At 45.7% G+C, this 27,242-nt stretch overlaps 3 protein-coding genes and 1 long non-coding RNA gene across 8 annotated transcripts in view; 1 reads left to right on the top strand and 3 right to left on the bottom strand.

The window, feature by feature from the left end:
- Positions 1 to 402: 402 nt before the first annotated feature.
- LOC307215860 overlaps positions 403 to 27,242 on the bottom strand; it is a 126,906-nt gene continuing 100,066 nt past the window's right edge. The window contains exon 2 of the long non-coding RNA XR_013838684.1: positions 403 to 1,018. This is a non-coding gene — a long non-coding RNA (uncharacterized lncRNA). The remainder of the gene's footprint in view (positions 1,019 to 27,242) is intronic.
- MANSC1 (MANSC domain containing 1) lies at positions 1,547 to 7,835 on the bottom strand. Of its 3 annotated transcripts, none has more exons than XM_079975376.1 (3): positions 7,514 to 7,835; positions 4,707 to 4,847; positions 1,547 to 3,363 (listed from the first exon to the last, which is right to left on the bottom strand). In XM_079975376.1, exons 1-3 carry the CDS (start codon positions 7,725 to 7,727, stop codon positions 2,543 to 2,545), a joined length of 1,176 nt encoding a protein of 391 aa, XP_079831502.1. In that variant the 5' UTR covers positions 7,728 to 7,835; the 3' UTR covers positions 1,547 to 2,542. The 3 variants fall into 3 exon arrangements, with proteins under 3 accessions (XP_079831502.1, XP_079831504.1, XP_079831503.1); XM_079975378.1 differs by lacking the exon at positions 7,514 to 7,835 and adding an exon at positions 6,189 to 6,434; XM_079975377.1 differs by lacking the exon at positions 7,514 to 7,835 and adding an exon at positions 4,968 to 5,216.
- LOC307215795 (uncharacterized protein) lies at positions 16,020 to 22,177 on the bottom strand. Its single transcript, XM_079975527.1, has 2 exons — positions 21,864 to 22,177; positions 16,020 to 16,412 (listed from the first exon to the last, which is right to left on the bottom strand). Exons 1-2 carry the CDS (start codon positions 22,163 to 22,165, stop codon positions 16,250 to 16,252), a joined length of 465 nt encoding a protein of 154 aa, XP_079831653.1. The 5' UTR covers positions 22,166 to 22,177; the 3' UTR covers positions 16,020 to 16,249.
- Positions 22,263 to 27,242, top strand: part of BORCS5 (BLOC-1 related complex subunit 5) — a 44,161-nt gene continuing 39,181 nt past the window's right edge. Inside the window, exons 1-2 of one of the 3 annotated variants that reach the window (XM_079975513.1) lie at positions 22,263 to 22,416; positions 23,742 to 23,885. In XM_079975513.1, coding sequence (XP_079831639.1) covers positions 22,359 to 22,416; positions 23,742 to 23,885 — 202 coding nt within the window. In that variant the 5' untranslated portion in view covers positions 22,263 to 22,358. Of the gene's footprint in view, positions 22,417 to 22,830; positions 23,886 to 27,242 lie in introns of those variants that run through there. The other 2 variants (XM_079975512.1, XM_079975511.1) reach the window with 2 other exon arrangements.

Here is a 27,242-nt window from a genome sequence, read left to right as displayed (position 1 = left end):
GAATGAAACATATAACTTCTTCAGTGGATGAACTCCTCAGTTTTGAATTAATTTGTACCTTGTAACATGGCAGTGTGCACCCTGGCACAATAAAGGATTCAGCAGTAAAAACAGAATTATGTCTGAAGACAGACTATAATTTTAAAAGATTGCAATGTGGAATGCTAAAGCAATACCACCCAGTTTGTCTCACTATTGCTTCTGATCAATCTGGCAATGCAATTTCCAGAGTTCCACATAATTACAGAGATGATAGTGGGATGAGAGCAAAAAATACTTTCCTGCCTGCTTCAGCTCTTGTAATAAACGATTTCTCCGTTTCCACCATCGGACTCCCGTTAGCCATTGATGGAGATGGATGCTGACCACCCTGACATAAGCAAAGCCCTGTATGCAGAACAACAATTTAATCTATTTTTTATTTAAGCAGAAGTCAGTTGACCGATGACACCATACTGGACACTGTCTGAAATGGAAAACATGGACCTATGCTTCCCCCTTTTTTATATTCTCAGCTTTGCTTTTATTCTTTTATTCTGTGTAGAGTTATTTTTATGTACGCTAATGATTTAGTCACATATAAATGCCATATATATATGGTGGGGCAATAAATTGTTCCATCTTGAGCCCACTGGGACGTGGCTAATCTTTCTGAGCTCTCAGTGTCAGCAGAGTGAATATATTTGTTTGCCGTGTTAGGAGCCCCAGGCACCATTCCCCTGGGGAGCTTGTAGCCAGGGCTGCTGCAATAAACAGCTGTGCAAGCCTTTGGGAGGCAGACGCGTGAGAGTGCGAGGGCATCGGAGGAGGAAGGAAAAAGGGACAGAGGCCAGTGTCGCGCGCAGCACCCGACCAGTATTCCAGGCAGCCCAGGGTGACCTAGTAGGATACTCCGTTGAAGGTGGGTTTAGGATTGCAGCCTGCATATTAGCATATTTGCTGCCCTCTGGTGCTCACATAGAACATTAACTTTGCCCACTGTTCAGGGCCCCCCCTTCAAGAAATAGTACAGCGGTACCTCGGGTTACATACGCTTCAGGTTACATATGCTTCAGGTTACAGACTCCGCTAACCCAGAATTAGTGCTTCAGGTTAAGAACTTTGCTTCAGGATGAGAACAGAAATCGTGCCCCGGCGGTGCGGCGGCAGCAGGAGGCCCCTGTAGCTAAAGTGGTGCTTCAGGTTAAGAACAGTTTCAGGTTAAGAACGGACCTCCGGAACGAATTAAGTACTTAACCCGAGGTACCACTGTATCTGTAAGCAAATGTAAAGTGGAAAAAAAACTCACATTCAGTAGCAGAATATGGGGGTGGTGGTGTTCCTGCAAGCATTAGCTAACACTTATCTATATTGCTGTGAAAAGCTGATTTTGGCTGATCTAGTGGTAGACAGAGAAGCAGCAATGAATTCAAATAGCAGAAAAGCAGATTTAGGTTGCATATCAGGAATTGCAGACCAATGAATCAAAATGTCCAGAGAAAGTATCTGTACCAAGAATTTGAGCAGATGATTATGTTTAAAACATACAGAAACAGCAATAAACCGCTTAGAAAATCCAAATATGATTTGTTTTAATCTAATTACAAAATACATTGAAGCAGCTGTAGGCTATAGTCTTCAAGTGACTAAACAATGTTTTTAAAGGGGGAAATGTTATCTAAATTGTGCTTGGGTTTATTTTTTCAAAATTAATTGTTACAGCAAATGATGACGCAATATTTCCCATAAGAAAACCCTCATGGCAGAGCTATATGCTATTAATGTGGGACTGCTGCTAAAATGGGATACTCGTTTCAAGTTCTCCATAACTGACATCACTGTACTGCGTGTTGCGCTTGCCCTACCGCACAATGCAATGAGATCACAAGGAACATGGCAGGGAGTCCCCATTCGTAGCAGAGGCCCCATGTTTCTTTTAACATTTTGCTCTGCCCCATTTTGACTGAAGCCTGGTCTAAGTGTTCTACTTAGCACTTTGTGTGAGAAGCGAAATGGAAAATGGTTTGCTCTGAAAGCCTCTTGTGTGCTGTGTGGCATCTTGTCTCCAATCACACAGACGTTTGTGTTGATTTTTTACTGTGTGTGGAAATACAGTCAGACACAGACAGTATTTAAACTAAGTTCTGACTTCTGTTTCTGCAATGTCTAACATCACCACTCTTTTTGGGCAGACTGATTATCCCCTTCCTGCATGCCATATTCTCAACCATTCAGAGAAAGAGGTTGTCAGTCTGGTCAGTCTGGCTGCTGCACAAACTGCTCTGGCTAAATGTAAATGTTGCCCTTATTATGCAAGCAGGATAGAATGCCAAACTATCACAGACTTCTTGTTGCAGAAAGCAGGGGATTCGATATGCAACCAACACATGATACACACTGCAAACAAGCAAAGATACCACATGAGAACTCCATTCGTGAGGGAACTGAAACATTTAAACTTGACCTTGTAGGAAAGATAACATGTTCTCTGCTGTGACAAATCCAATCCATCTATAAAGCTTATAAATTTACCACTAATGTACTTCTTCATGTTTTTCCTCTGTCACATGTTCGCATACATGCCATTGATCAAGTAGTCTAGCTTAGTGTAACGCCTTCTCTGAAGAGATTCCAGCATCGTTCTACCTACCAGCACTGTAACTAAGAGAAAGAAAACCACCCCCAAAAGCAATGCAGCTATAAGTATGCTTTTGTCACCAAAGTGAGGGGAATGTTCCTTGCTGGGCTCTCCATTAATCATATGGCCTTTCAAGCCTTGTTGCCCATTGCCAAGATGGACATCATGTAAAGAAGCAGAAGAAATCTTCATAAGCAGTGGGCTGAGGCTACCAGCACTAGATCCAGCAGAGGTAGATGGGTTGGGAACAGTGGTACTTCTTCTTAGATTTGTAGTTGCCCAAGGTGCATTCTTATGATAAGCTGTAGTAGCCCTAGTGGTTGTTGCCTTTCTAGGAGACACGTGTGGAATTATAGTACCAGGCTGGGTGCCATTGGTAATAGTAGGTGACTTAACTGTAGGCTGTGCAGTGGGAATACCAGGCTCAATAGCATTTGGAGTACTTGGGGACAACAAACTCTTGAGTTCAGGCACTGTTGAAGAACCCAAGCTCTTTGAACCATTTGCCCTTCTGCTTTGTGGATGCTGGGAGTGTCCATCCATCTCATCTATGTGTTTATCATCTAAGTGGTTCAATATTTCCACACTCTTTGGGGAAATAGGCTTTTGCAAAGGACCTGACCCATGCAGAGGGCTTGTTGGGCTGTGAGGATTGAACATAGCAGCCAGTGCAGACACAGACTTCCCATTCACAGCTGGGTGGGAGAGCTGAACTGAAGAAGGAGTTGGCATGGGAACCTTTGCATCTAAAAAGGAAGAAAGGAGGTATATTATTATTTGTTAATACTCTCAACAAGCAAGTCCCCACACAAATACAAATTAAGGGTGAAGAGCCCTTAATTTATTTTAGAATCACTATCCTGCACCCCAGTAGAGGAGACACGCATTCTGATTCTGCTTACAGAGAACCCTAGAGATTGCAGATTCTGCAGGAATGTTGGGAATTATTATTATTATTATTATTACTCAGAATCCTATACACAACTACAATTTCCAGAATCCCTTGCTGGGGAACCATTACTGTCAAAAAGTTCACATGTATAGTTTAGACATGCCTTCAGTTCAATGGGATTTGCCTCCTGGTAGGGCTACAATCCTATGCACACTTGCTTGAGAGTAAGCCTTATTAAATTTGGTGGAAGTTACTTAAGAGTAAACTTTCCTAGGATCAAGTATGCTTAGATGCTCTAACACAACACTACAATGCACAAACTGTACAATCTGTGGAACATCCCTGTTGGTATGGTGAAGCTGTGTTGTCTGCAAATGGTCTGGCTAAAACAAGAACACACCACAACACTTACTTCATCTTAGAATCATATAACTGTAGGTTTTGGAGGGATCCCAAGGATCATTTAGTTGAACCCCCTACAGTGCAGAAATCACAGCTAAAGAATCTTTGACAGATTCAGTTTAACAGATTGCAATACATAATAAAATCAAAATTTATCATAGTATCAACATAACCCTGTTTAGGGAAGTTTTAATATTTGACGTTTTATTCTGTTTTTAGTGTTCTGCTGGGAGCTGCCCAGAGTAGCTGGGGAAACCCAGCCAGATGGGAAGGGTATAAATAATAAAAATTATTATTATTATTATAACCACCACGACCACCACAACTTCATTATCTATACTGCACCCATCTGGCTGGGTTTCCCCAGCTACCCTGGGCAACTTACAGCATATCTGAAAATATAATAAAAACATCAAACATTAAAAACTTCCCTAAATAGGGCTGCCTTCAGAGGTCTTCTAAAAGTCAGATAGTTGTTTATTTCCTTGACATCTGATGGGAGGGCATTCCACAGGGCAGGCACCACTACCAAGAAGGCCCTCTGCCTGGTTCCCTGTAACCTCACATCTTGCAGTGAGGGAACCGCCAGAAGGCCCTCGGAGCTGGATCTCAGCATCCGGGCTGAACGATGGGGAAGGAGATGCTCCTTCAGGTATATTGGGCTGAGGCCATTTAGGGCTTTAAAGGTCAACACCAACACTTTGAATAAAACAGTCAATAATAAAACAGCAACATGAAGCAAGAAAATCTTCCACTGTCAATCAACACTTTTTCTTTTTAAAAATCATTGTTTACCTTTTATCATTCGGTAGGTCACCAGTCCTGACACTTGTCTCACCAGGAAGGTTTCATTAGTGGGATAATAGAACAGGTAGCAATTTGTGTAATTTCCTTTGCTCCTGGTATTAAAGACCACATAGTTGCACTTCTTGCTGTCTGGAAAACACACACACAAACACACAACCTAAATATACTGTAACACTGGAGAGACTTTATATCTGATATATTTATGATAAGACATCTCAATCTAGAGTGGAATAGTCCTCAATATGCCACCTTGCTGGCTTAGTTCCCACTTGGGTGGGAAACCTGTTACTGGGCTGTACCATTCCAGAGTTTGTTCGTTCATGTGTGTGTAACTAGCTAGCTAGTCAGTGTCATTATTAGCCTAGCTTTCTACCCGATAGGCTAGTTTCTATATGAAGGAGAATTATTTTTTTCATATGGTGGAGCTCCCCTCATTCTGAAGTGGTATAGCCCAGTCATGACGTCACACTCACTATGAGAAGAATTCCAGACCTTTGTCAGGCTCCAGAAGTGCCACAGTTTAGGACAGCCCAATGTTAGTTGGAGATTCAGAGTTGCATCCAGCCAAGTTCAATTCCTAAGGGACGCAGGTGGCGCTGTGGGTTAAAGCCTCAGCGCCTAGGGCTTGCCGATCGAAAGGTCGGCGGTTCGAATCCCTGCGGCGGGGTGCGCTCCCGCTGCTCGGTCACAGCGCCTGCCAACCTAGCAGTTCGAAAGCACCTCCGGGTGCAAGTAGATAAATAGGGACCGCTTACCAGCGGGAAGGTAAATGGCGTTTCCGTGTGCGGCTCTGGCTCGCCAGAGCAGCGATGTCACGCTGGCCACGTGACCCGGAAGTGTCTCCGGACAGCGCTGGCCCCTGGCCTCTTAAGTGAGATGGGCGCACAACCCCAGAGTCTGTCAAGACTGGCCCGTACGGGCAGGGGTACCTTTACCTTTACCCTTTAAGTTCAATTCAGTGTAGACCCACTGAAATTAATGAAACTAAGTTTGTCATGGCCCTTAATTTTGATGGGTCTACTCTGAGCAATGGGTACCACTCTCATTCTCCTCCCCAGTGCCCTCTCTGAACTTGAGTCACAGACAGGGCAAACTCTGGTCTTTCAAATTTCAGTGGTGCTCTGTGCAAACCCCAAATTTGGTGCCACCTGCCTCTCGCCTTCCATTCTGTGTACTATGTCATGGTTGCAGTATCCTGCAGAGCCCCCCTTGGCTCGGTGCTGCCCCAAATCTGCCTCTGGGCGGAGAGGCTGAAAAAACTCAGAGAAACTGGTTCATTAACCTTTCGACTTATTTTGTGACATTTTTATCCCACCCTCCTTCTGGAGTACCAGGCAACCTGTGCTTTTTCTCCCATTCTGTACACTCATATACCCTGTAAGGTAGATTAGGTTGAAAAACCACACCAGCAGCTGGCTCTGTCCCATACTGAGAAGGAAAAGACTCCACTGTTATTAGCTATGCACTCACCAATCCATTCCTGCATTGCAGGGGACTGGACTAGATGACAATCACAAATTGTGGGCGTCACAATTTAATGATGTCAACAAGCTGGAACGTGTGTAGAGGAGGGCAACCAAGATAATCAAAGGTCTGGAAACCAAGCCTTGAGGGAGTTGGTATGGTTAGCCTGGAAAAGAGGAGACTGAGAGGAGATATGACAGCCATCTTCAAATATCTTAAGGGCTTTCACATGGAAGAGGGAGCATGCTCGTTTTCTGCTGCTCTGGAGGGTAGGACCAATGGCCTCAAGAAAAGAGATTCTGACTAAACATTTGGAAACCTTTCTGACAGTAAGAGCTGTTTGGCAGTGGAACACTCCCACTAGAGATGGTGGACTCTCCTTCCTGGGAGGTTCTTAAGCAGAGCTTGGATGACTGTCTGTCATGGATGCTTGAGTTGAGAGTCCTGCATTGAAAGGGGTTGGACTAGAGGACCTTGGGTCCCTTCCAACTCCATAATTCGATTATTCTATGATTCATCCTAGTCAGCAGAGCAGCTGTGAACTTGGCTTTCTAAAAGCAGCATGAATATGAACTCTGGGAGCATCTGTTCCCCATGTGTGCCAGACATAGCTGCTTTGAAAAAGCTAGGTAGTGAGACTACCAGCCATGATGAGGGTTAGATGGGCAGGTCTCCTGAGTCTTAAACCTGAGACTGAGGGGACAAAGCCTGGCAGAAAAGGAGTGAAACATTAGGGTCAGGAAGTGGGAAGTAGCTCCAGGGCAGGGGAGCTGAGGGTGCGGTCTGGTAAGCATCATGGAATAACTATTAGAGGGGGCAGATTAAAGCAAGACTCTAAGTCCTCTTATTGAATATACTCAACATTAAATTTTCTGTACTTCATGATTTCCAGAGATATAGATGCTCTTGACATATAGCTGCACGTGGCTGGAAACATGGGACTGAAGGAGGGGTGGGGAGAAGTCACATTTGGAGAGGGGATTAGAGGGAAATCACTAGCCATATCTGAGCTCCCACAATTGATTGCAAGCTCCAACTCAGTCCATCCCAGCTCATTTCAAGTGCAGTCAAGTGACACATCTATATGATAAACATAGACTGATTTTATGCCAGCTATAGCTGTCATGGATCCCCATAATCACCCCTCCCTCAATTCTGGGAACTGTAGTTTGGTGTAAGTGCTGAGAATTCTATAATTCACACACACACACACACACACACACACACACACAGGACAATAGTTCTCAGGGTTTCCTAGAGTGGGGAAATGACTGGCTGTCAAACCAATTTAAGCCTATAATGTAGATGCACCTAAAGAGCACCGTTTTTACCTGCACCCAAGCAGCAGACATCAACACAGGCTTCCCAAGATGAAGCATGGATTGGATCTTCCCCCCGGATGCCTTTGGAAAAGGCTGCTTTGATGTCAATAGTGATGTTCTCCATCTTCTCCGTGGAACACACTTGATTTTGGGATGGCTTTGGCAAGGTATAAAAGGCCATGGCAAAGAGGCAAGCAGAGCACCATGCAATCCGGATGGACATCTCTTTCCCTTAGCTGTGACAGACTCCTTACAGTTCTTTTGTTACCATCAGGGTGAGTAAAACTCAGGGTACAGCAGTTTTAAGAAAGCTGTGGTGTTTGCATTTGTTCTAGTGAAAAAATGATGAGATAATATCTTACTGTTTAATGTCACAAACAAAAATAAATTCTCATTTCCATTAATATTCACGTATAATTAATTTTTCAAACCAATTAAAAGGAAGTTTGTTGGCATCCATCTGTCTTGAAAGACAACAGAGTGCGCCTCCAGGGTGAAGTCAAACGGCTGTGTTAGCAGCACCCAAGTGACCTCCCCAGGGCGCCAGGCTGGGCAGTGAGTGCGGAGGTCCTGGGCTGCCCAGGTGACACCCCCCTCTCAGTCTCACTGATGTGGTCCAAAGCAAAGCAATTGGGTTGGCACCAGGTTGGCTGCAGGAGTTGCCAAAAGGAGGACTTACACCTTAGCCTTTCCTTCTCCCAAAGATATCCCACAAGACAGTGAATGTTTAGGGTCAGAGTTTTCCTTCTCTTAGATGGGCTACCTTTTCAGGTGGATGCTCCTCACTTCCCTCTACAGCATGTGCAGTAACTGCCTTCTTGATGGTTAGACCCACTCTTGGTCTCGTCTGCTCCATCCGCCAGAGCCGGTCTTCCCATGCAGGGGAAGTTCCTAACTCACTGAGGGTTTGAGACCCGTTGGCTACCCTCACCTGGTTTAGCTGGCCAGTTGAAGCTATTCCCAGGGTGTGGCCGTTGTCGCATGCTGACAGCTTCTAGAAGCCAACAGGTGAGAGCTGAGTGCAGGGTGGGGACTCCAGAAGGAGCATGACATGCCCCCCACCAGAGGCACAACACTTCCCCTTGCACCCCATACAGCCCTGAAAGCAGGTATGTGAACTAAAACAACAAAATTAATGTTAAGAGTAGAAAAAGGATGCACACAGGTCAATGTGCTGCTGGATAAAATCAAAGGCCCATTGAGTCCAGCCCCTTGCTCTCAAGGTGGTCAGACGCTTATCTGGCCTCAAGTGCAACAGCAGCCGTCTCCGCACTTGTGATTCTAAGCAACTGCTATTCAGAGGAATACTGCCTCTGACACTGGAGACAGAACATCACCCTCAGGTTTTGTAGCCATTGGTAGCCTTATTAATTTCTCTAATCTTCTTTTAAAGGCACCCCAAGTTGATGGCCATCATATCCTTTGGGAGTGAATTCCACAGCTCAACTATGCATTGTGTGCAGTAGTACTTTGCCTTTCACGTAGCTCATGAAAAACAACAGGCTTCATTTGTTGCAAATCAAGAGGTATACATTAGTTTCTCAGATATCTGCTTCTTGGCGGATTTTTATGCAAGACATTCATACTCTCAAACCAGTAGTTTATTTGGGACATTGAACGTACAAAAAAGGGAGAACCCCATATGCATGCGAGTTTCCACATGCCTCAACATTGCACTTAAAGGGCACAGAACCTCTGCACTTCCCTCTAAGCGAACAACACTCACACCACAGTGATCTGTGGCTAAGAAAGAAGCTGTGTTGGCTCAAAGTGTGTAATCCTATGAATGTCTCTTACAGGGCTCGGGAACAGATAAACAATTTGGAACTGTCCTCTTATATCATTTCCCTAGGTATAGTTACATTTGTAATCTCTTATTTATTGCACCCGATGTACATTACATCTAACATATGGTTGAAAACATGATGAGCATATTTGTTTAAGGTTTAAGAAAAAAGGCAAATTAAACACATTCTCTTTCCCATGCCACTTTTTCTTTTCTGGGTAGGCAACCTAGATATGAACCACTAGTCTTTCAAAAAATTTAGAATCATTCTTACAATGAGTGAAGGGATGAAAATGGAGGGGAAGGATAGTGAGAATAGTGAAGGAAAGGGGATATAATGAAGGGGCTCTTATCCTCACAGTAGCATAAAACATGTAACTCTTCCAGCTTTGCTTCTGATTGTATTTTAATGTCCTGACACTCTCAAATAACATATTCCAAGATTTCTGAAGCTTTTCTGCATTTGAGACCCACAATTTTTACAAGACTATCACAAACTGGAGTCTGCTAGGTCTGGCTCCCACCAGGTTTGTGGCAATTAAATACACTGAGAATTGGCATCCATCTGTCTTGGGAGACAATGGAGGAGCTGCACCTTTGGGGTGAAGTCAAACTGTTGGAAGGTTGCAGAACTTGTTGTGGCTGCAGAGACCAATTTGGGAAAGACATGTTTTGTTGCATTATATTATTAATTTTATTAAACTAATTAAACAATTTGCAATGAGTTTAATTTATTAAACTAATTAAACAATTTAGCTCAGCAATGGAAGAACCAGACTGAAAAACCCATGAACATATGCGAAAATATTATCTGGGATACAGCAATGTCTGAGCGTCTCACCAGACATAGGACAATTACAGGCTTAACAAATAGAGACACCTTCCATGGAACGTGGACCCCTTTCTTTTACTAGGTTAATGACCAAAATCAAGATCTCGTACCAACTGCTCAATATTCTCAGTGGAAAGGTTACATAAAGTAATATGTCTGAATGTCGAATGCTGGATAAGTGATTACTAGTTTTTGGATGTGCATTTGCATTAAAAAAACCAACAATAATAAAAAAAATGGTCCTAAAAAATATTAAACCAAGCAATTACAGCTGATCTGTATCAATTACCCAGCTGCTCAGTGTCAGATTCTTGCAGGTTTTATTGTAATTTTAGTAGCTCTTGGACATTCTGGAAGGTCTCCTGCTTCATTGAACCAGGACTCCACTGAAGGTCTTGCCTCCTGTCCCACCCATTCTGCTCAGGTGTGAGTCAGATGGAAGGCATAACACCACCACCATCACCTCAGGGATGTGTGACTCACACCACATAGGTGGTATTTGCGCAGTCTTCAGAGCACAGGTGGGGGCGAGAATGTAAGGATGTGTTTGGGCCCTCTCCTTCCTTCTTTCCTAGACCCGAGGCAGATTTCACCAAAGTAGCTGGATTTCCTGTGAAAATCCACTTTCCCAAAGAGAGCTTGCCAGAAAGGCTTCCTTCAGTTGGTTTATGTACTAAAATACTATGAATTGCCCTCTTGCCCATGTTACTTTAAGGAGTGCTAAAACGTTATATACATTTAATGTACATCTACGTTATACATTTAAAGGCACAAGCGCAGGGCCAGAGGAAAGATGGCAACCTTAGTTAGGAGGTAAAGGGAGAGCTTGAGAGGATTGGGGGAGAAATGGGAGGGTGCTTTGCACTACAGTTGCAATTGAAATCATTCAACCCCCATTGCAAATTGGGTTTATTATCAAAATTTACAGACTTTCTGCTATTTGCAATGAGCAAATCAAACAAAAACAATTGAAATAGCTCAACAAAACAGATGCTTCAAGGTGTTTCCCCACTTGAAGCATCCAAAGTCTCTAGGAACATTCAGTACCTTTAATATTTTGCTGTATCCTGCGCCTTGTTTGTGAAGCAAATTCCTTTGTTCCAGCCTCATACATATTGTCCGGGGGGGGGGGGGGAATCCTTATCATAATTTATCATCATCTCCCACGTAGTTCACGTGAGAGTTCATCTAATGTCTTCATCTAATGTCTTTCTCAACAGTCCGGCATACATAAATTACCGTATTTTTTGCTCTATAAGACTCACTTTTTCCCTCCTAAAAAGTAAGGGGAAATGTGTGTGCGTCTTATGGAGCGAATGCAGGCTGCGCAGCTATCCCAGAAGCCAGAACAGCAAGAGGGATTGCTGCTTTCGCTGCTCAGCGATCCCTCTTGCTGTTCTGGCTTCTGGGATTCAGAATATTTTTTTTCTTAAAATGGGCACAAGATATAGGATATAACATTATGTTTGCTGACTGGGAGAAGTTGTGGGCCACCGGGATTAAATTTACGGCATGTAATGCCCTAAGAGAGAACATTATGAAAATGATGTATAGGTGGTACATGACCCCAGTCAAGCTTGCAAAAATATATCATCTGCCCGATAACAAATGTTGGAAATGTAAAGAAACAGAAGGTACATTCTTTCACCTTTGGTGGACGTGCCCAAGGATTAAGGCTTTCTGGGAGACGATATATAATGAACTAAAAAAGGTACTTACCGTATTTTTCCTTCTATAACACGCTGATTTTTTCTCCTAAAAAGGAAGGGGAAATGTCTGTGCGTGTTATTGAGCAAATGTGTGGTCCCTGGAGCCAAATGGCGCGAGGGGAGGCAAAAAAAAGCAGGCAAAAATCAAACCGCGCGTCTCCTAGAAGGGAAACTTGAAAAGAGGAAGGGGCTGCTTTCCGGCATTCTGCCTCAGGGTCTTACTGCCCACCCACCTCTGTTTCCTTGCTGTGTTTGCTCAAACGGAACAAAGAGCAGGGAAAGCCCCTCCCCTCCAGGCAAGCAGAGGGGAAAGCTGAAAACATGCAGGAGGGAGAGAGAGAGAGAGCGGGCGAGCTGGCTGGCTGGCTTGGGTGGGTAGGTGAGGGAAAACTTTTGACTTCCTTTCCTCCCTACCCCTCTCCTGCATTCTTAGCCAGCTGCTTCTCTGCACACCCCTCTCCTGCTCCTTGTCCCTTCTGTGTTTTTCCTTCCCTCCCCACTTAAAATGTGGTTAAAAAGCATGGATCCACATGGATCCTCAGGATCTTTGCATTGGGTCAGCCCAAATTCACCATCAGATCACATAGCATGTCCATGGCTACAGCCTGCCCCCCAAAAACCACAAACCCACTGTTGCCTGGGGCTGCAATGGTGCAAAAATGTGGTTAAAATGCATGGATCCACATGGATCCTAAGGATCTTTGCATTGGGTCAGCCCAAATTCACCATCAGATCACATAGCATGTCCATGGCTACAGCCTGCCCCCCCCCAAAATCACGCACCCACTGTTGCCTGGGGCTGCAATGGTGCAAAAACGTGGTTAAAAAGCATGGATCTACATGGATCCTCAGGATCTTTGCATTGGGTCAGCCCAAATTCACCATCAGATCACATAACATGTCCATGACTACAGCCTGCCCCCCAAAAACCACACACCCACTGTTGCCTGGGGCTGCAATGGTGCAAAAACGTGGTTAAAAAGCATGGATCTACATGGATCCTCAGGATCTTTGCATTGGGTCAGCCCAAATTCACTATCAGAGCACATAGCATGTCCATGGCTACAGCCTGCCCCCAAAAAATCACGCACCCACTGTTGCCTGGGGCTGCAATGGTGCAAAAACGTGGTTACAAAACATGGATCCACATGGATCCTCAGGATCTTTGCATTGGGTCAGCCCAAATTCACCATCAGAGCACATAGCATGTCCATGGCTACAGCCTGCCCCCAAAAAATCACGCACCCACTGTTGCCTGGGGCTGCAATGGTGCAAAAACGTGGTTACAAAGCATGGATCCACAGGGATTCTCAGGATTTTTGCATTGGGTCACCCCAAATTCACCATCAGATCACATGTCTGTGGCCACAGCATGAAGCACAAAAATGATACATCCACTGTTTCATTCAGAATGTTTTTTTCCTTGTTTTCCTCCTCTAAAAACGATGTGCGTGTTATGGTCAGGTGCGTGTTATAGAGCGAAAAATACGGTAAGTACACTTTCCCTAAGAAACCAGAGGCCTTTCTCCTGGGCATAGTCGGCCAATTGGTGTTAAAGAAGGATAGAATTTTTTTTATGTACGCAACAGCAGCAGCAAGAATACTCATCGCAAAGCATTGGAAGACACAAGACCTACCCACTCTGGAAGAATGGCAGATGCAAGTAATAGAATATATGGAGATGGCGGAAATGACTGGCAGAATCCGAGACCAGGGAGAAGAGTCGGTGGAAGAAGACTGGAAGAAATTTAAAATTTATTTACAGAAATATTGTAAAATTTTTGAATGTTAATAGTATTGAAATGAACCGAAGGGGTTCCAGCAACGAGGTTAAAAACAAGATTGGATGGATAGTTAGATAAATAAATTGGATATGAATTTGCTGAATTAATTTTCAACAGGGATACAAAAAAGGGAGATGTGAGGAAGTCATGAAAATAAGTGAATCAAAGTTGAGAAGTAAAAAGAGGGATTTTTGTGTTTTTTCTTCTTCTTTTTTTTTAAAATGTGTTTTTTCTTTTCTTTTTCGAAATTATTTTTTCTTTTTTCTTATGTATTTTACAATTCTGTATTTTTGTGTATGTTTTTTCTTATGTTTCTTGTTGTCTTTTCTAAAATTTAATAAAATATTTTTGAAAAAAAAAACCAGAATATTTTTTTTCTTGTTTTCCTCCTCCAAAAACTAGGTGCGTCTTATGGTCTGGTGCATCTTATAGAGTGAAAAATACGGTAAGTCACTGGAGTGATGAAGTGATGCAGGCCCAGTGCAGATATGATGCTTTCATTTATCCTGGATTATATGTAGGTTTATAGTAGGGAATAAACCAGAGTTTCCCAGTTTGAATGTCACAGAAAACTGTGGTTTACCCAAGCACCTGAAACCTTTCTTATGGACTTGGAGTATGAGAAAAGAAAGGAGAGAACTCCTGGGCACACTTGTACTTGAGCGATTGTTACACTTGATTTAGGCTACATAACATTTATTTGCTTATTTGCTTATTTTTCTACCATCCTCAATCTGCACGATGCTTTACATAATATAGCAGGATAGACCTCTGCACTGAGGAGCTTACAATCTGTAAATCAGCACAAGAGAGACAAAGGAAGAGAAGGTGGGCACTGGAGGCAGGAGTAAATAGGCTTTAAAGATCAGCACCAACACTTTGAATTGTGCTCAGAAACGCACTAGGAGCCACTGAAGATTTTTTGGACCGGTGTTATATGGTCTTGGTGGCCACTCCCAGTCACCAGTCCAGCTGCCGCATTCTGGATTAGTTGTAGTTTCCGGGTCACCTTCAAAGGTAGCCCCACATAGAGCGCATTGCAGTAGTCCAAGCGGGAGATAACCAGAGCATGCACCACTCTGGCGAGGCAGTCCACAGGCAGATAGGGTCTCAGCCTGCGTACCAGATGGAGCTGGTAAACAGCTGCCCTGGACACAGATTTGACCTGCGCCTCCATGGACAGCTGTGAGTCCAGAATGACTCCCAGGCTGCATACCTGGTCCTTCAGGGGCACAGGACCAGGGAGTCCTCCACACCTGCCGCATCAAAAACTTCTGTCTTGTCAGGATTCAACCTCAATCTGTTAGCCGCCATCCATCCTCCAACCGCCTCCAGACACTCACACAGGTGGGCAAAGCTGGGTGAGACCAACTCCACCCTGTTCACCCACCCAGTTTCAATGATACATGCCAGATCAGCCTCCCCATCCATAATCAGATCATGGATGAGGGAGATTTTATTCTGGGCTGCCCAGGCACTCAACAGCAGCAGTCACAGACCTGAGGGCTGCCCCAGGTTGGAGGAGGGGCTGGCACACGGCACAGTCACTAACTGCCTGGGCTGTGTGCCCCCCACCCAGCCTGCCCCTCCTCCCTCACCATACCTACCCTAGAATCATAGAATCATAGAGTTGGAAGAGACCACAAGGGCCATCGAGTCCAACCCCCTGCCAAGTAGGAAACACCATCAGAGCACTCCTGACATATGGTTGTCAAGCCTCTGCTTAAAGACCTCCAAAGAAGGAGACTCCACCACACTCCTTGGCAGAAAATTCCACTGTCGAACAGCTCTTACTGTCAGGAAGTTCTTCCGAATGTTTAGGTGGAATCTTCTTTCTTGTAGTTTGGATCCATTGCTCCGTGTCCGCTTCTCTGGAGCAGCAGAAAACAACCTTTCTCCCTCCTCTATGTGACATCCTTTTATATATTTGAACATGGCTATCATATCACCCCTTAACCTCCTCTTCTCCAGACTAAACATGCCCAGCTCCCTTAGCCGTTCCTCATAAGGCATCGTTTCCAGGCCTTTGACCATTTTGGTTGCCCTCCTCTGGACATGTTCCAGTTTGTCAGTGTCCTTCTAGAACTGTGGTGCCCAGAACTGGACACAGTACTCCAGGTGAGGTCTGACCAGAGCAGAATACAGTGGCACTATTACTTCCCTTGATTTAGATGCTATACTCCTATTGATGCAGCCCAGAATTGCATTGGCTTTTTTAGCTGCCGCGTCACACTGTTGGCTCATGTCAAGTTTGTGGTCAACCAAGACTCCTAGATCCTTTTCACATGTACTGCTCTCAAGCCAGGTGTCACCCATCTTGTATTTGTGCCTCTCATTTTTTTGACCCAAGTGCAATACTTTACATTTCTCCCTGTTAAAATTCATCTTGTTTGTTTTGGCCCAGTTCTCTAATCTGTCAAGGTCATTTTGAAGTGTGATCCTGTCCTCTGGGGTGTTAGCCACCCCTCCCAGTTTGGTGTCATCTGCAAATTTGATCAGGATGCCCTTGAGTCCATCATCCAAGTCGTTGATAAAGATGTTGAATAAGACCGGGCCCAAGACAGAACCCTGTGGTACCCCACTAGTCACTCTTCTCCAGGATGAAGAGGAACCATTGATGAGCACCCTTTGGGTTCAGTCAGTCAGCCAGTTACAAATCCACTGAGTGGTAGCATAGTCAAGACCGCATTTTACCAGCTTCTTTACAAGAATATCATGGGGCACCTTGTCAAATGCCTTGCTGAAATCAAGGTAGGCTACATCCACTGCGTTCCCTTCATCTACCAGGCTTGTAATTCTGTCAAAAAACAAGATCAGGTTAGTCTGACATGACTTATTTTTCAGAAATCCATGCTGACTATTGGTGATCACAGCATTCCTGTCTAGGTCTCACAGACTGTTTGCTTAATGATCTGCTCCAGAATCTTTCCTGGTATTGATGTCAGACTGACTGGGCGGTAATTATTTGGGTCCTCTCTTTTCCCCTTTTTGAAAATAGGGACCACATTTGCCCTCCCCCAGTCTGCCAGGACTTCGCCTGTTCTCCAGGAATTCTCAAAGATGACTGCCAGTGGTTCTGAGATCACATCTGCCAGTTCTTTTAATACTCTTGGATGCAGTTCACCTGGCCCTGGAGACTTGAATACATCTAAACTAGCCAAGTATTCTTGTACTATCTCCTTAGTTATTCTGGGCTGTGTTTCCTCTGCTGAATCATTTGCTCCAAATTCTTCAGGTTGGGCATTGTTTTCTTTATCGGAGAAGACTGAGACAAAGAAGGCATTGAGGAGTTCAGCCCTTTCTGTGTCCCCTGTTTGCATTTCACCATCTTCTCCTCTGAGTGACCCCACGGTTTCTTTGTTCTTCCTTTTGCTACGAACATACCCATAAAAGTCTTTTTTGTTGCTTTTAACCTCTCTAGCAAGCCTGAGTTCATTCTGTGCTTTAGCTTTTCTGACTTTGTGTCTACACGTGCTGGCTATTTGTTTGAATTCCTCTTTGGTGCTTTCCCCCCTTTTCCATTTTTTGTACACATCCCTTTTTAATCTTAACTCAGTTAAAAGTTCTTTAGATAGCCACCCTGGCTTCTTTAGGCACCTTCCATGTTTCCGTATCATTGGTATTGCCTGAAGTTGTGCTTTTACTCTCTCCCTCTTAACAAACTCCCAGCCATCATGAACTCCCTTTCCTTTTAGTATTACTGTCCATGGGATCTCACCCAGCACTTCCCTAAGTTTTATGAAGTCGGCTTTCTTAAATTCAAGAAATTGAGTCCTAGTATGCTTGGCTGCTCCTTTCCGCTGTATAGTAAACTTCAGAACAGCATGATCACTCGTGCCTAATGATCCTTCCACTTCTACCCCACTAACCAGGTCATCAACATTGTTAGGACCAGATCTAAAATGGCTGTTCCTCTTGTTGCTTCTCCCACTTTCTGGACAACGAAGTTGTCTGCAAGGCCAGTGAGGAATCTGTTTGACCTTATGCTCTTGGCTGAGTTTGACATCCAACAAATATCCGGGTAATTGAAGTCCCCCATTACTACTATCTCCCTTCCTTTTGCATGCTTGGCCATCTGTTCCAGGAAGGCATCATCTATGTCCTTCGTTTGGCTTGGGGATCTATAGTAAACTCCCACAATGAGGTCACTGTTATTCTTCTCTCCCTTAATTTTGACCCAAATGCTCTCACTTTGGCTTTGAGGTTCTAAATCTTGGATCTCTTCACAGGTATACACATCCCTGACATATAACGCCACTCCTCCTCCTTTCTTGTCTGGTCTGTTTCTCTGAAATAGATTGTATCCCTCCATTATTACATTCCAATCGTGGGACTTATCCCACCAGGTTTCAGTGATGCCTATTATGTCATATTTAGTTTGCTGTACCAAGAGCTCAAGCTCATCTTGTTTATTTCCCATGCTTTGTGCATTAGTGTACAGACATTGAAGTCCATTAATCATTCCCCCGTGTCTCTTATTTAAGGATTTTTTCCTCCCACCACTAGGTCTGCGTGCTGTTTGCTCCATTTGACATTTGGATGATCATCTTCATCAATTGATAGACTCCTACCTTCAGGAGCATTGTCTCCCTCCCCCACATTAGTCAGTTTAAAGCCCTCCTGATGAGGTTTCTGAGATTTCTGAGATTACTTAGAACCCCTGTAACTGGGCCTCCCCCTGCTCTCTCCCGCTCCTCTCCTCCCAGGCCCATCCCACCAAGCGCCCTTACAAAACAAGTATCCAAGTCCCACCAAGCGCCCTTACAAAACAAGTATCCAAGTCAGATGGAGTTTTAAACTTATTAATTAAAACATTTCTGTACTCCTTTCCCATATTCCTTTCTGGCAGGGCTCAGGCACTTTTTAAACAGCTATAGATATGCATTTCCTCAAGACAGAGGAAACAAGTCTTTGCTTGTTGAATTTCTGCTTGCCAGGAAGAGAGCTATAATAATACTTAACTATTTTAACAGTAACAATATTTCATAGTTAAGTGGATCCAAAGCCCTGCCAGAAAAGGAAAAGGAAGTGACTCCAGATCCAACCCAGCCACTCCATATTATAAAGCAATACTTCCTTCTGGTGGGTCAGATTATTGGGTGTGTCAACAGATTTTTATCACAGGGCAATTCAGCACATACAGCTAAGAAAAGAACTTTATATGACTTAAAGGGTGTCTCCATAACAGATAAGATTGTGTTAAATCCACTGAGGGCAAGGGGGGCGGGCTGGGATCCACACCCTTCTTTTAAAAAACAGCGTAATTACCTGATGTGTGAGACAGAATCACACATTACATTATTATTAATACATCACACTTAATTTTCCTGGGGGAAATGTGATGGCTGAATAAGCCATTCTAAGAACAATATCCTGTGATTTATATGGCATTTCTCCTAATGCTTGAAGAATCTGAAGGACTAACAAGTTGAGGGAAAAGCCGTAAGACATCCTGACAAGACAGTAGCACAGGGGTGCTTCTCACTGGCCAGGAAATGGGTGTGCCCTCCATTCCAGATGGCCTTGCACTGAAAAAGCAGGCGCACAGCTGAGGAGACTTCTTGATCCAGGATCATACCCTTTAGCAGCAGCATTGCATTTTCTGGACAGGAATAGCTTGGCTACAGTGATCCATGCTCCCCCAGTTGCTTCACAGTGTTTACATATGGCTGCCTGTGAAGACGTCCCAGAAGTCGCAACCAATGCAGAATATAACAGGCAGAATGCAAACTGCCACAGCTAGATGGCATCATATTATTCTCAAAGAGCTGTACTAGTTACCTATTCACTTCAGAGCCCAGTTCCAGGTGGGCATCTTTACCTTAAAACCCTCAATGACTTAAGACCCAAATACCTCTCCCTATTTCAGTCTGCCCAGGCTGGCCAAGAATGTCCACAAAGGCCCTTCCTAGAGTTCCTTTGCCAAAGGAGGTGCATTAGGAAGCAACAAAGGCGTGGTGCCCCAGTTGTGTAACACCCTTTTAATTTGCCCAGGCATTTAAAATAGTCATCATCCTATATGTCTGTTCTCCTACATTCAGTGTTTCAGAATTGGTTTTACTTATTTCATTTTTTGTATTATTGCATTTTATTCTGGCATGATTACTTAACTCATGTCCATTGGGTGCTGCCCTGATATTTGCAAAGATGAAGTGCAGTTCAAAAACATTTTACATAAAATTATTTAACACTAAGAGAACTATAGTTTGTGCCTGTTCTGGAGCTCATTCACTCACTGATGGGCAGGGTTTGTCACTTTCCACTTTTGTACAGTGTCCGTGATGCACAGCTTACTTGGTAGAGCACGACTCTCTTAATCTCAGGGCCACATTGGGCAAAACATTTCTGTATTGCAAGTGGTTGGACTAGATGACCCTCGTGGTTCCCTCCAATTCTACAGTTCTATGATTCTAAGAATCTATTTCTTAAGCACCATTGACTATTACTAATTTGTACTGCATCACACCTCTGACATGAACTGGCTAAGCTGTTCCAACCGGCCCAGAATATTCAGGTACTCAAGGAGCAAAACAGTTTGCAGAACAAAGTCTATGAGGGAAGAGAACTGGTCAGTTTGGTTGTAATTAAAGCCCCAGGCAAGAGGTAGCTGTGGTGTGGTAAGAAGCCTTGGGATACGAAGAAGCAGACAAAGAGGCCTGGGTCTCATGAGGGGAAAGGGAGAGAGAGGGACCCTCCTGAAATACATAAGCTCACACAGCAATTCCCACCATCCCTGGACACTGGCCATGCTGGTGAGTCTGGAGGTGATAATGGTGGCTGCTTCATGCCCTAATTTTAGCCACATTATGCCCTCCCTTACTTTCTAAAAACCAAGAGCAGGGGGGGGGGGCTGCACAAAAGGTAAGGGCAATCCTTCTCCAGCCCCCTTGCTGCTTGAGGAAAAGGGCCACGGAAACATTAACTGAGCTAAGAACGCTGAAGAAACTCCACAAAGACCGGGAGGGGCCCTATGATGCGCCCAGGGAGAAGGAAGGGCCTTGTCTGGGTCAGGACAAGAGACAGAGTGCTGGAAAAGCAGGGACCAAAGAAAACTGGGGGGAGTGGAAGCACAGAGGAGCCCAGGAAGGAGGGCTGTGGCAAAACCTCATAGATGATGCAGTATTGTGGGCTGTGTTAAACTAGAATCCGATTCTTAACAGACACATGGTTTTTAATTAATATTTTGAGATTATTGTATTTTAATGATGTTATACACGCCCCTGGGCTCTGATGGGAGGAAGGCTGGTATGCAAATACAAATAGTAATCCTGGTGATGGAAGGGTGGAAGTTCACTGCCAAGAACCGATGTCGGTGGGACCACTGGACTACTGCATTCCCCTGCACACACGATAAATGTGAGGAGGTCCACACATATCCCTTCAGTTTCTATGAAAGCTGGAACCCTGTGCAGTTGGGGTTTCAGTTCCTGTGGAAATTATGTCTACACCCCTGGGCAGAAGCCTACAGACATCCACACTCAATGTGTGGACACTGGGGACAGGGGGAGGAAACATGACTCTGTTCACTGCATGAGTGGAGATTAATCTGCTTGTTGTGGTTTCTTCTGCCACTGCTGTATTTTGACCTGGCAACCACAAGAGGGCTACAAGGTCCAAGAAAAGGGGTGGAGGCCTGAATTTGCACATGAAGTTGAGCCAACCAGCTAATGTTTGGATGCAGGCTTCTAGTATTAATAATAGCCTTCTCACTTGCTGTTTTAGGGTAGAGGGCTGTGACTAAAAGACGACTGAGTGTGGTAGAAGCCGGAGCCCAGGCACAAAACAGGCTTCATCAAAATATAAAGTTCTGTTAGCTGACTTGCTTGGAGTTTTGGTGTTCCCAGAATGGACTATCAGAACTACTGCACAGTGGGAAACTATGGTCCAGAGCAGGGAAGGAGCCCTCCAGGCGCTCCAGATGCTGTTCGACTACAGCTCCCCTTGACCCTCGCCACTGGCCAGGTTGGCAGGGCCACAGATGCCCCATCCCTGACTTCGAGGCAACGGCGGCATCTGCCAAAGGCAGCACGAAGAGGACACGCCTCGTTCCTGGGCGTCTTGCGCTGCAGGTTGCAGGTTGCACCATGAATCCTAGAGATGCTTTGGAATCCGGATCTTTCTTCTCTTGTTCCGAGGAGCAGTGAAGCAGAGTCCGATCCCAAGCTCGGGTCTGCAACCCCACGCGCTCCCCCGGCCAAGAAGGCCACCAAGCGCTCTGCTCAACTCTGCTCCCATTTGGGGGGCTTACCTGGCAAGGCGAGCGGCGCGCTCCCTTCCTCGACCGCTGCGGGGGAAGAACTCGGCCTGCGAGTCAAGGGGGGAGGAGTTCGCGGAAAAGGAAGAGGAGGACCCGAGAAAAGCTGCACCCGAGCAGACGTCGCCTTCCCGCAGAAACAGGAGACGTTTCTTCAGAGGGGAGGGTTTCTCAGAGCGCCTGCCTTTATTCTGATGGGATTTCCTGCCAGTTGCCTTGAAGGCTGCGGCTCCAGGAATGTCTCCTGCTTGAAGCAAGCGCCGCTGAGCTCGCCGGGCTTTGCATGGCCGCGCCATCCGGCCGGGCGAAGAGGCCCCGCCTCGCCCTCCGCCGCTCCGCCTCCCGGCCTGGGCGAGGCTGACCCGGGAACCCAAAGCGGCTGGCTGCTGGGAAGGCGGAAGCGAGAGAGCTGCCTTTGCCCGGGTCTCGCCTGCCTGCGCCTGGCTGGCCAGCGCCGCCCTTCCTGCTCCGCCGGGGAGTTCTCTCGCCATGGGGGCCGAGCAGAGCGCAGAGGCGGAGAACCGGCACCCCGAGCCCAGCACTTCAGGTGGGGCTCCCTTTCCCTCCCCCGGCCGGGGGTTGCTTTGGGGGCGCGCGGGCTGCGCCTCTCCAGGCTGCTGCTCCGGAATGCTCCGCGCGGCAAACCGGGAGAAAGGCTCGCCTTCTGGGACGCGTCTCGGCTGCTCTCACGCTCCCAGCCGGGGAGCCGCATCCCATCAGCTAACCTGGCGGGCAGCGGTGAAACAAACTCGTGGAACTCACGTTTTTAAAATTACTTGCTACGAACGAACAGATCAGGCGGAGAGGAAAAGGTGTCTGTTCTAGGAGCCTTGCCCCCAATGCTCCAAAATGGCATCCCTGATCTGCCGCCTGAGCTGGTACTCTCTCCTCTGCTATCTGCCAGCCCGATCACCTTTCATTCAGCTTACAGGTGCAGACGAGACCTGGCTGATTTAACTGAGCTGAGTTGACCAGGAAGAGCAAGATAAAATGCCACATTCAGGGCCCAGTCCCATCTCAGGTTCCACTTTACAGCGGACACAGTTCATACATACATTTGCAAGTGAGACTTTCTGCAAAGTGATGGGCGTGCATGTAAGAATTGGACCTTGGCCTCCCAAAATAGAAGTTGCTAGAAGTAGAGACAAGAACAGAAAATGTGCAGTCTAATAAGAAATTAAATTTTACAAGTATTATAGTGAGAAATGTATACAGGCAACTCTTGATTTAGACGCCTCCAAATGATGCATGACGTGCCCAGCCCCGAACCTGGAAGTCTCCCCAAAACATCATAGAGATGTCGTGAGAAGGGGCAGAGTGGGCTCCAGAACGGAACTCCCACACAAAATGATGATGATTGCTTGTAATTCGCTCAGCGGCCTGTTTTGTGAAATCATGGTCTAAAATGGATTTTTGCCTGTCTCAAGCTAGTGTGCGTGGCTAATTCGTGCCCAAACCCCTGCTCCTTGTGCCACAGGGAAGAGGAAACAACCAACACACTGACTTTGTGTTACATGCAAACCACAAGTGGTAAGCCAAGGTCTGTTCTTGTGGTTTGTTTGGGAGACGTGCGTGTAGCATTATGTCAGGGGTCTGATTGCTCCCTCTCTGTGGCATAGGCAGAAGGGGCTGCGGGTGAATGAACACGGTGCACTGGCATGTTTCACATTTACAATAAACTGTGGTCTGCTTTAGACTATGGATTCAAATTATGTGCAAACCAGGCCAGTGGACCTTTCTATCACAATAATTGAGTGTGTGGGTGTTTTACGACAACACGCTGTTAAGTCGTTCTTTTTTGCTGGTACCAGATGAAGGGTAATCCTAGGTGTGCTTTGTGCTTCCTTATACTTGACTGGATATTTTCCCCAGCTTCTCCTTCACCGGCCAAGCAGCGAGCTAAAATGGATGATATTGTGGTGGTGGCACAAGGGACGCAGTCTTCGCGGAATGTCAGCAATGACCCAGATGTCATTAAGTTGCAGGAAATCCCAACTTTCCAACCCCTTCTGAAAGGTAAGATGTTACATGGAAAAATAAGGTTCCCAGGTCTGCCCCCCCACATTCCCCTTTGAGCCTCCTGGTTCATAACAGTGCCGATTTTTGATGATCCCATTTTACTCTTCTCATTTGTTTTGTCATGCATTGCTGAGTCCTCATGCTGCTATAAAGTGGTAGAGAGAACTGGGTAAAACATAAACATGTTTTAATGTATTGATGTGTTAAAGCTAGTGGTTTGTAGTTTGTCCAGAAAGCAGTTATATTTGTGCTTCTAGTTCTGTTGAGTCATTTTGTTCTGCAGTGTGAAGAGATGAACCTTATGGGAGGCTTGGGTTAAGGGTGGAGAACCCTTTTTGGACCCGGGATGCAAGTGGCAGGTGGGTCCACAGGCAAGATTAGGCGGGGAGCAATGAATGTACAGCTTCTACACACACTCCTCTGTTTCTCCTCTATCAAGGCAAGAAAGAAGTATTATTGGAGTCCAAGGACACATTCTAGTTAGGCAAAATCCCTCCAGGAGGGTGCAAAATAGATCTGGGGAGAAGGTGTGTGGCTGAGCAGGGAGGTGTAGCCTTGGGGAGAATTCTGTGGACCAGAGAGAGGCCTAGAGTGCTGCATTTGGAACCTAGGCGTGAGGCTTCCCACGCCTGGCCTGGGAATAAACTGGGAAACAGTAGTGCTTTAGTTAAGATGGTATTTTTATGCCCATTACCTCAGACTAGGCATCCCCTTGTTCATAATCTGACAGTGAATTCAGTAAACGTTGCTCTTGATTTTTGGGTGCCTGTGCTGCCTGCATGCTTGCTTCTGCACTCTTTCAACATCATCTTGATCTGTACATTGGTAAATAAAATGGCAGTTTTCCAGTTTTCTCCATGCCAAAGAGGGGGATCTTAAAAGACCGGGATTTGCTTTTTGAAAACGGTGTGGAAGTAATTTTAAAATTTGAGTCCATGGGTCCCTTGACCAACTACCTTCTTTCTGTGGGGCACAGGAGACCAGTTATGTCACCCCTTGCCTGCAGAGCTGGCAGCCCATCAACCCTTTTTGAACACCCTCCATGGTGGAGTGTTCCCTCAGCCTCCTCTCCCCTCTTCTTGGAAGTCCTCCGGGCAGCTGCAGCTGCTGCTTCTGGTCTCTGAGTCCCCCCCCCCCCGCCCCAAAGACAGGTGCCTCCTCACACTGCCCCACAGGGGCCGGGGAAGAGGATGCCCCCAGCCTTAGTGGCCCAATGGAGACTGTGAGGCCAGCACTTTACCTAGGAAGGCAGCCGGGCAGCAGAAGGCACTGCCAGGGCTGCATGGCGTAAAGGCTCCCCTTCAGCTCCCAGGCAGGCTTTGCACACAGCAGGCCAAAGAAAGGCCAGCGCAGCGCCTGCCTGCCTGGCTGCCCGGCCTCCCACATTCCCAACATCCAGGGCTGGCGGGCTGGGCTCCCTCACCCACTTGCTTGCTTACTCCAAGGCCACCTCAGCTCCTGGCAGCCAGCACCCCATGGTCCAGGGCTGCTGCAACAAACAGCCACACAAGCCTTTGGGAGGCAGAGATGCGAGAGGGCATCACAGGAGGGATGGAAGGAGAGAGGGACAGAGGCCAATGTTGCCCGTGGCACCCTTGACCAGCATTCAAGGCACCCCAAGGGTGCCATTGGCGCACTGGTTGAAAACCACTGTTTTAGGCAATCCATATATACTGACATCTGGTGCCTGTTGGGAAACACTTCAGCCAGTGTACCTTGTTTATTTATTTTGCTTATTCACCAAAATTTATATACTACTTGCTTGTAATAAAACTTCTAAGCATTTTACAAAAAATAGTGAGACATTTTGATTTGGGAATCTGCATTATTGTTATGTTATTGAAACACTAAGATGTGAGTGATTTTATTTTGTATTTTACTAACAGTCGGAACAGGATGAGTATATAATAGGAATATTCTATTGTGCATGGAATATACAACATAAATGGTAGAAGCATAATTGGAAACACAGCATTTATTAAATGTTCACAAAAACTAGAGCTCGGGGAAAAGTGCACAGCTGTTTTCTCTGCAAACTGTTCAGGAGGCCAGGCCTCAAACCTGAGCTGGTTCTGGTAACCAGCTCTTGCTTCCAATAGGCAATGCCTCCACAAAGGCAGGTAAGTTCGTTCCTTTTTGTACCTGCTACCCAGTGAGACAGTTTTGAAGGGGAGAAGTGGCAGGCGTCATGTGAGTGTACACCACCTTGAGCATGTTGGAGAAAAGGAGGGATATGCAATCGATCAATCAATCAATCAATCAATCAATACTGGACTAAGTCAGTGGTTTGACTCTGTACAAAACTCCTTCATATGGCCTTTGCATCATTGTGTCTGGCGGCAAGAACAGGAGTCCAATGCAAGTTTAAGACTCCATTAAACTAAAAATAATTTGTGTGGAAGTAAGCACAGTTGAGCATTTTTCCTTTATTGTTGCACATTTGCTGTTTTTTTCTTCATCTGCTCTCTTGCTGCATTACCAAGCAGAGACATTTTCCTCTTGGTTCTGAGGAATCTTCCTTCTCAGTCAGTGGGAAGTTAGAGTAAGCCCTGACAGGAACACTCTCTCTCCCTCTCTCTCTCTCTCTCTCTCTCTCTCACTCTCTCTCTCTCTCTCCCTCCCCCCCCCCCCCCAGGATCTCCACCCCTGAGTTACCTAACAGTTAGGTAACAAAAAAACACTCTCCCCAGTCCTAGACTGACACTCCAACCACTACCTCAACCCCTGGATTATTCTAAGGAAGGGTAGGCTAGACATTTCTTAAAATAAGTAAACATGTCACGTTGTCTGGGCATTTGTCCAGTTTGACCAGTCCTGGGGGAGCTCAGTTACATAACAGTGATCACATTTGGCAAAGAGCCACACTATTATTTTAATTGCATCAGGGTTTTTTTTTAAAGAGGCCTGTAAAACTGCATGGTCTACTTTCGCCCTAAGTTACTGTAAAGACTAGGCCCAAAGTGAGATTCATATACCCAGGCTGCAGGAATGTTGTGAAGTGCCCCAACCAGTTCACCACTGCAGCTCATAACATCATACTGTGAGTTGACGTTGTTTTCTGGGATGCCTGGTCTGATATTGTTGATCTTTTCAATTTGCCAATTCCAGTGCAGCCCACAGGTGGCCCTCTTCACTGCCTCTGGTGCCTTGCAGGGCTCCCAAGAGCAGCAGATGTTCAGAACTCAGTAAAATAATTTTATTTGGTAGGGACTCATGGTGTTTGCAGCAGAATAGCAATCTGCAAGCTCTAGAGGGAGGATTGAGTGAAGCCCTTTCCGTGTTAAACCCTCATGAAAAATTGGTTTTGTAATCATTTCTAAAACGGAGTGGAAATGAGGGAGAGGCTTGGAATGT

Source organism: Podarcis cretensis (genome assembly GCF_951804945.1).
Source record: "Podarcis cretensis genome assembly, chromosome: 5".
Taxonomy (NCBI): domain Eukaryota; kingdom Metazoa; phylum Chordata; class Lepidosauria; order Squamata; family Lacertidae; genus Podarcis; species Podarcis cretensis.
Note: the sequence above shows the minus strand (reverse complement) of the source record. Positions and strands in the feature narration are given on the sequence as shown.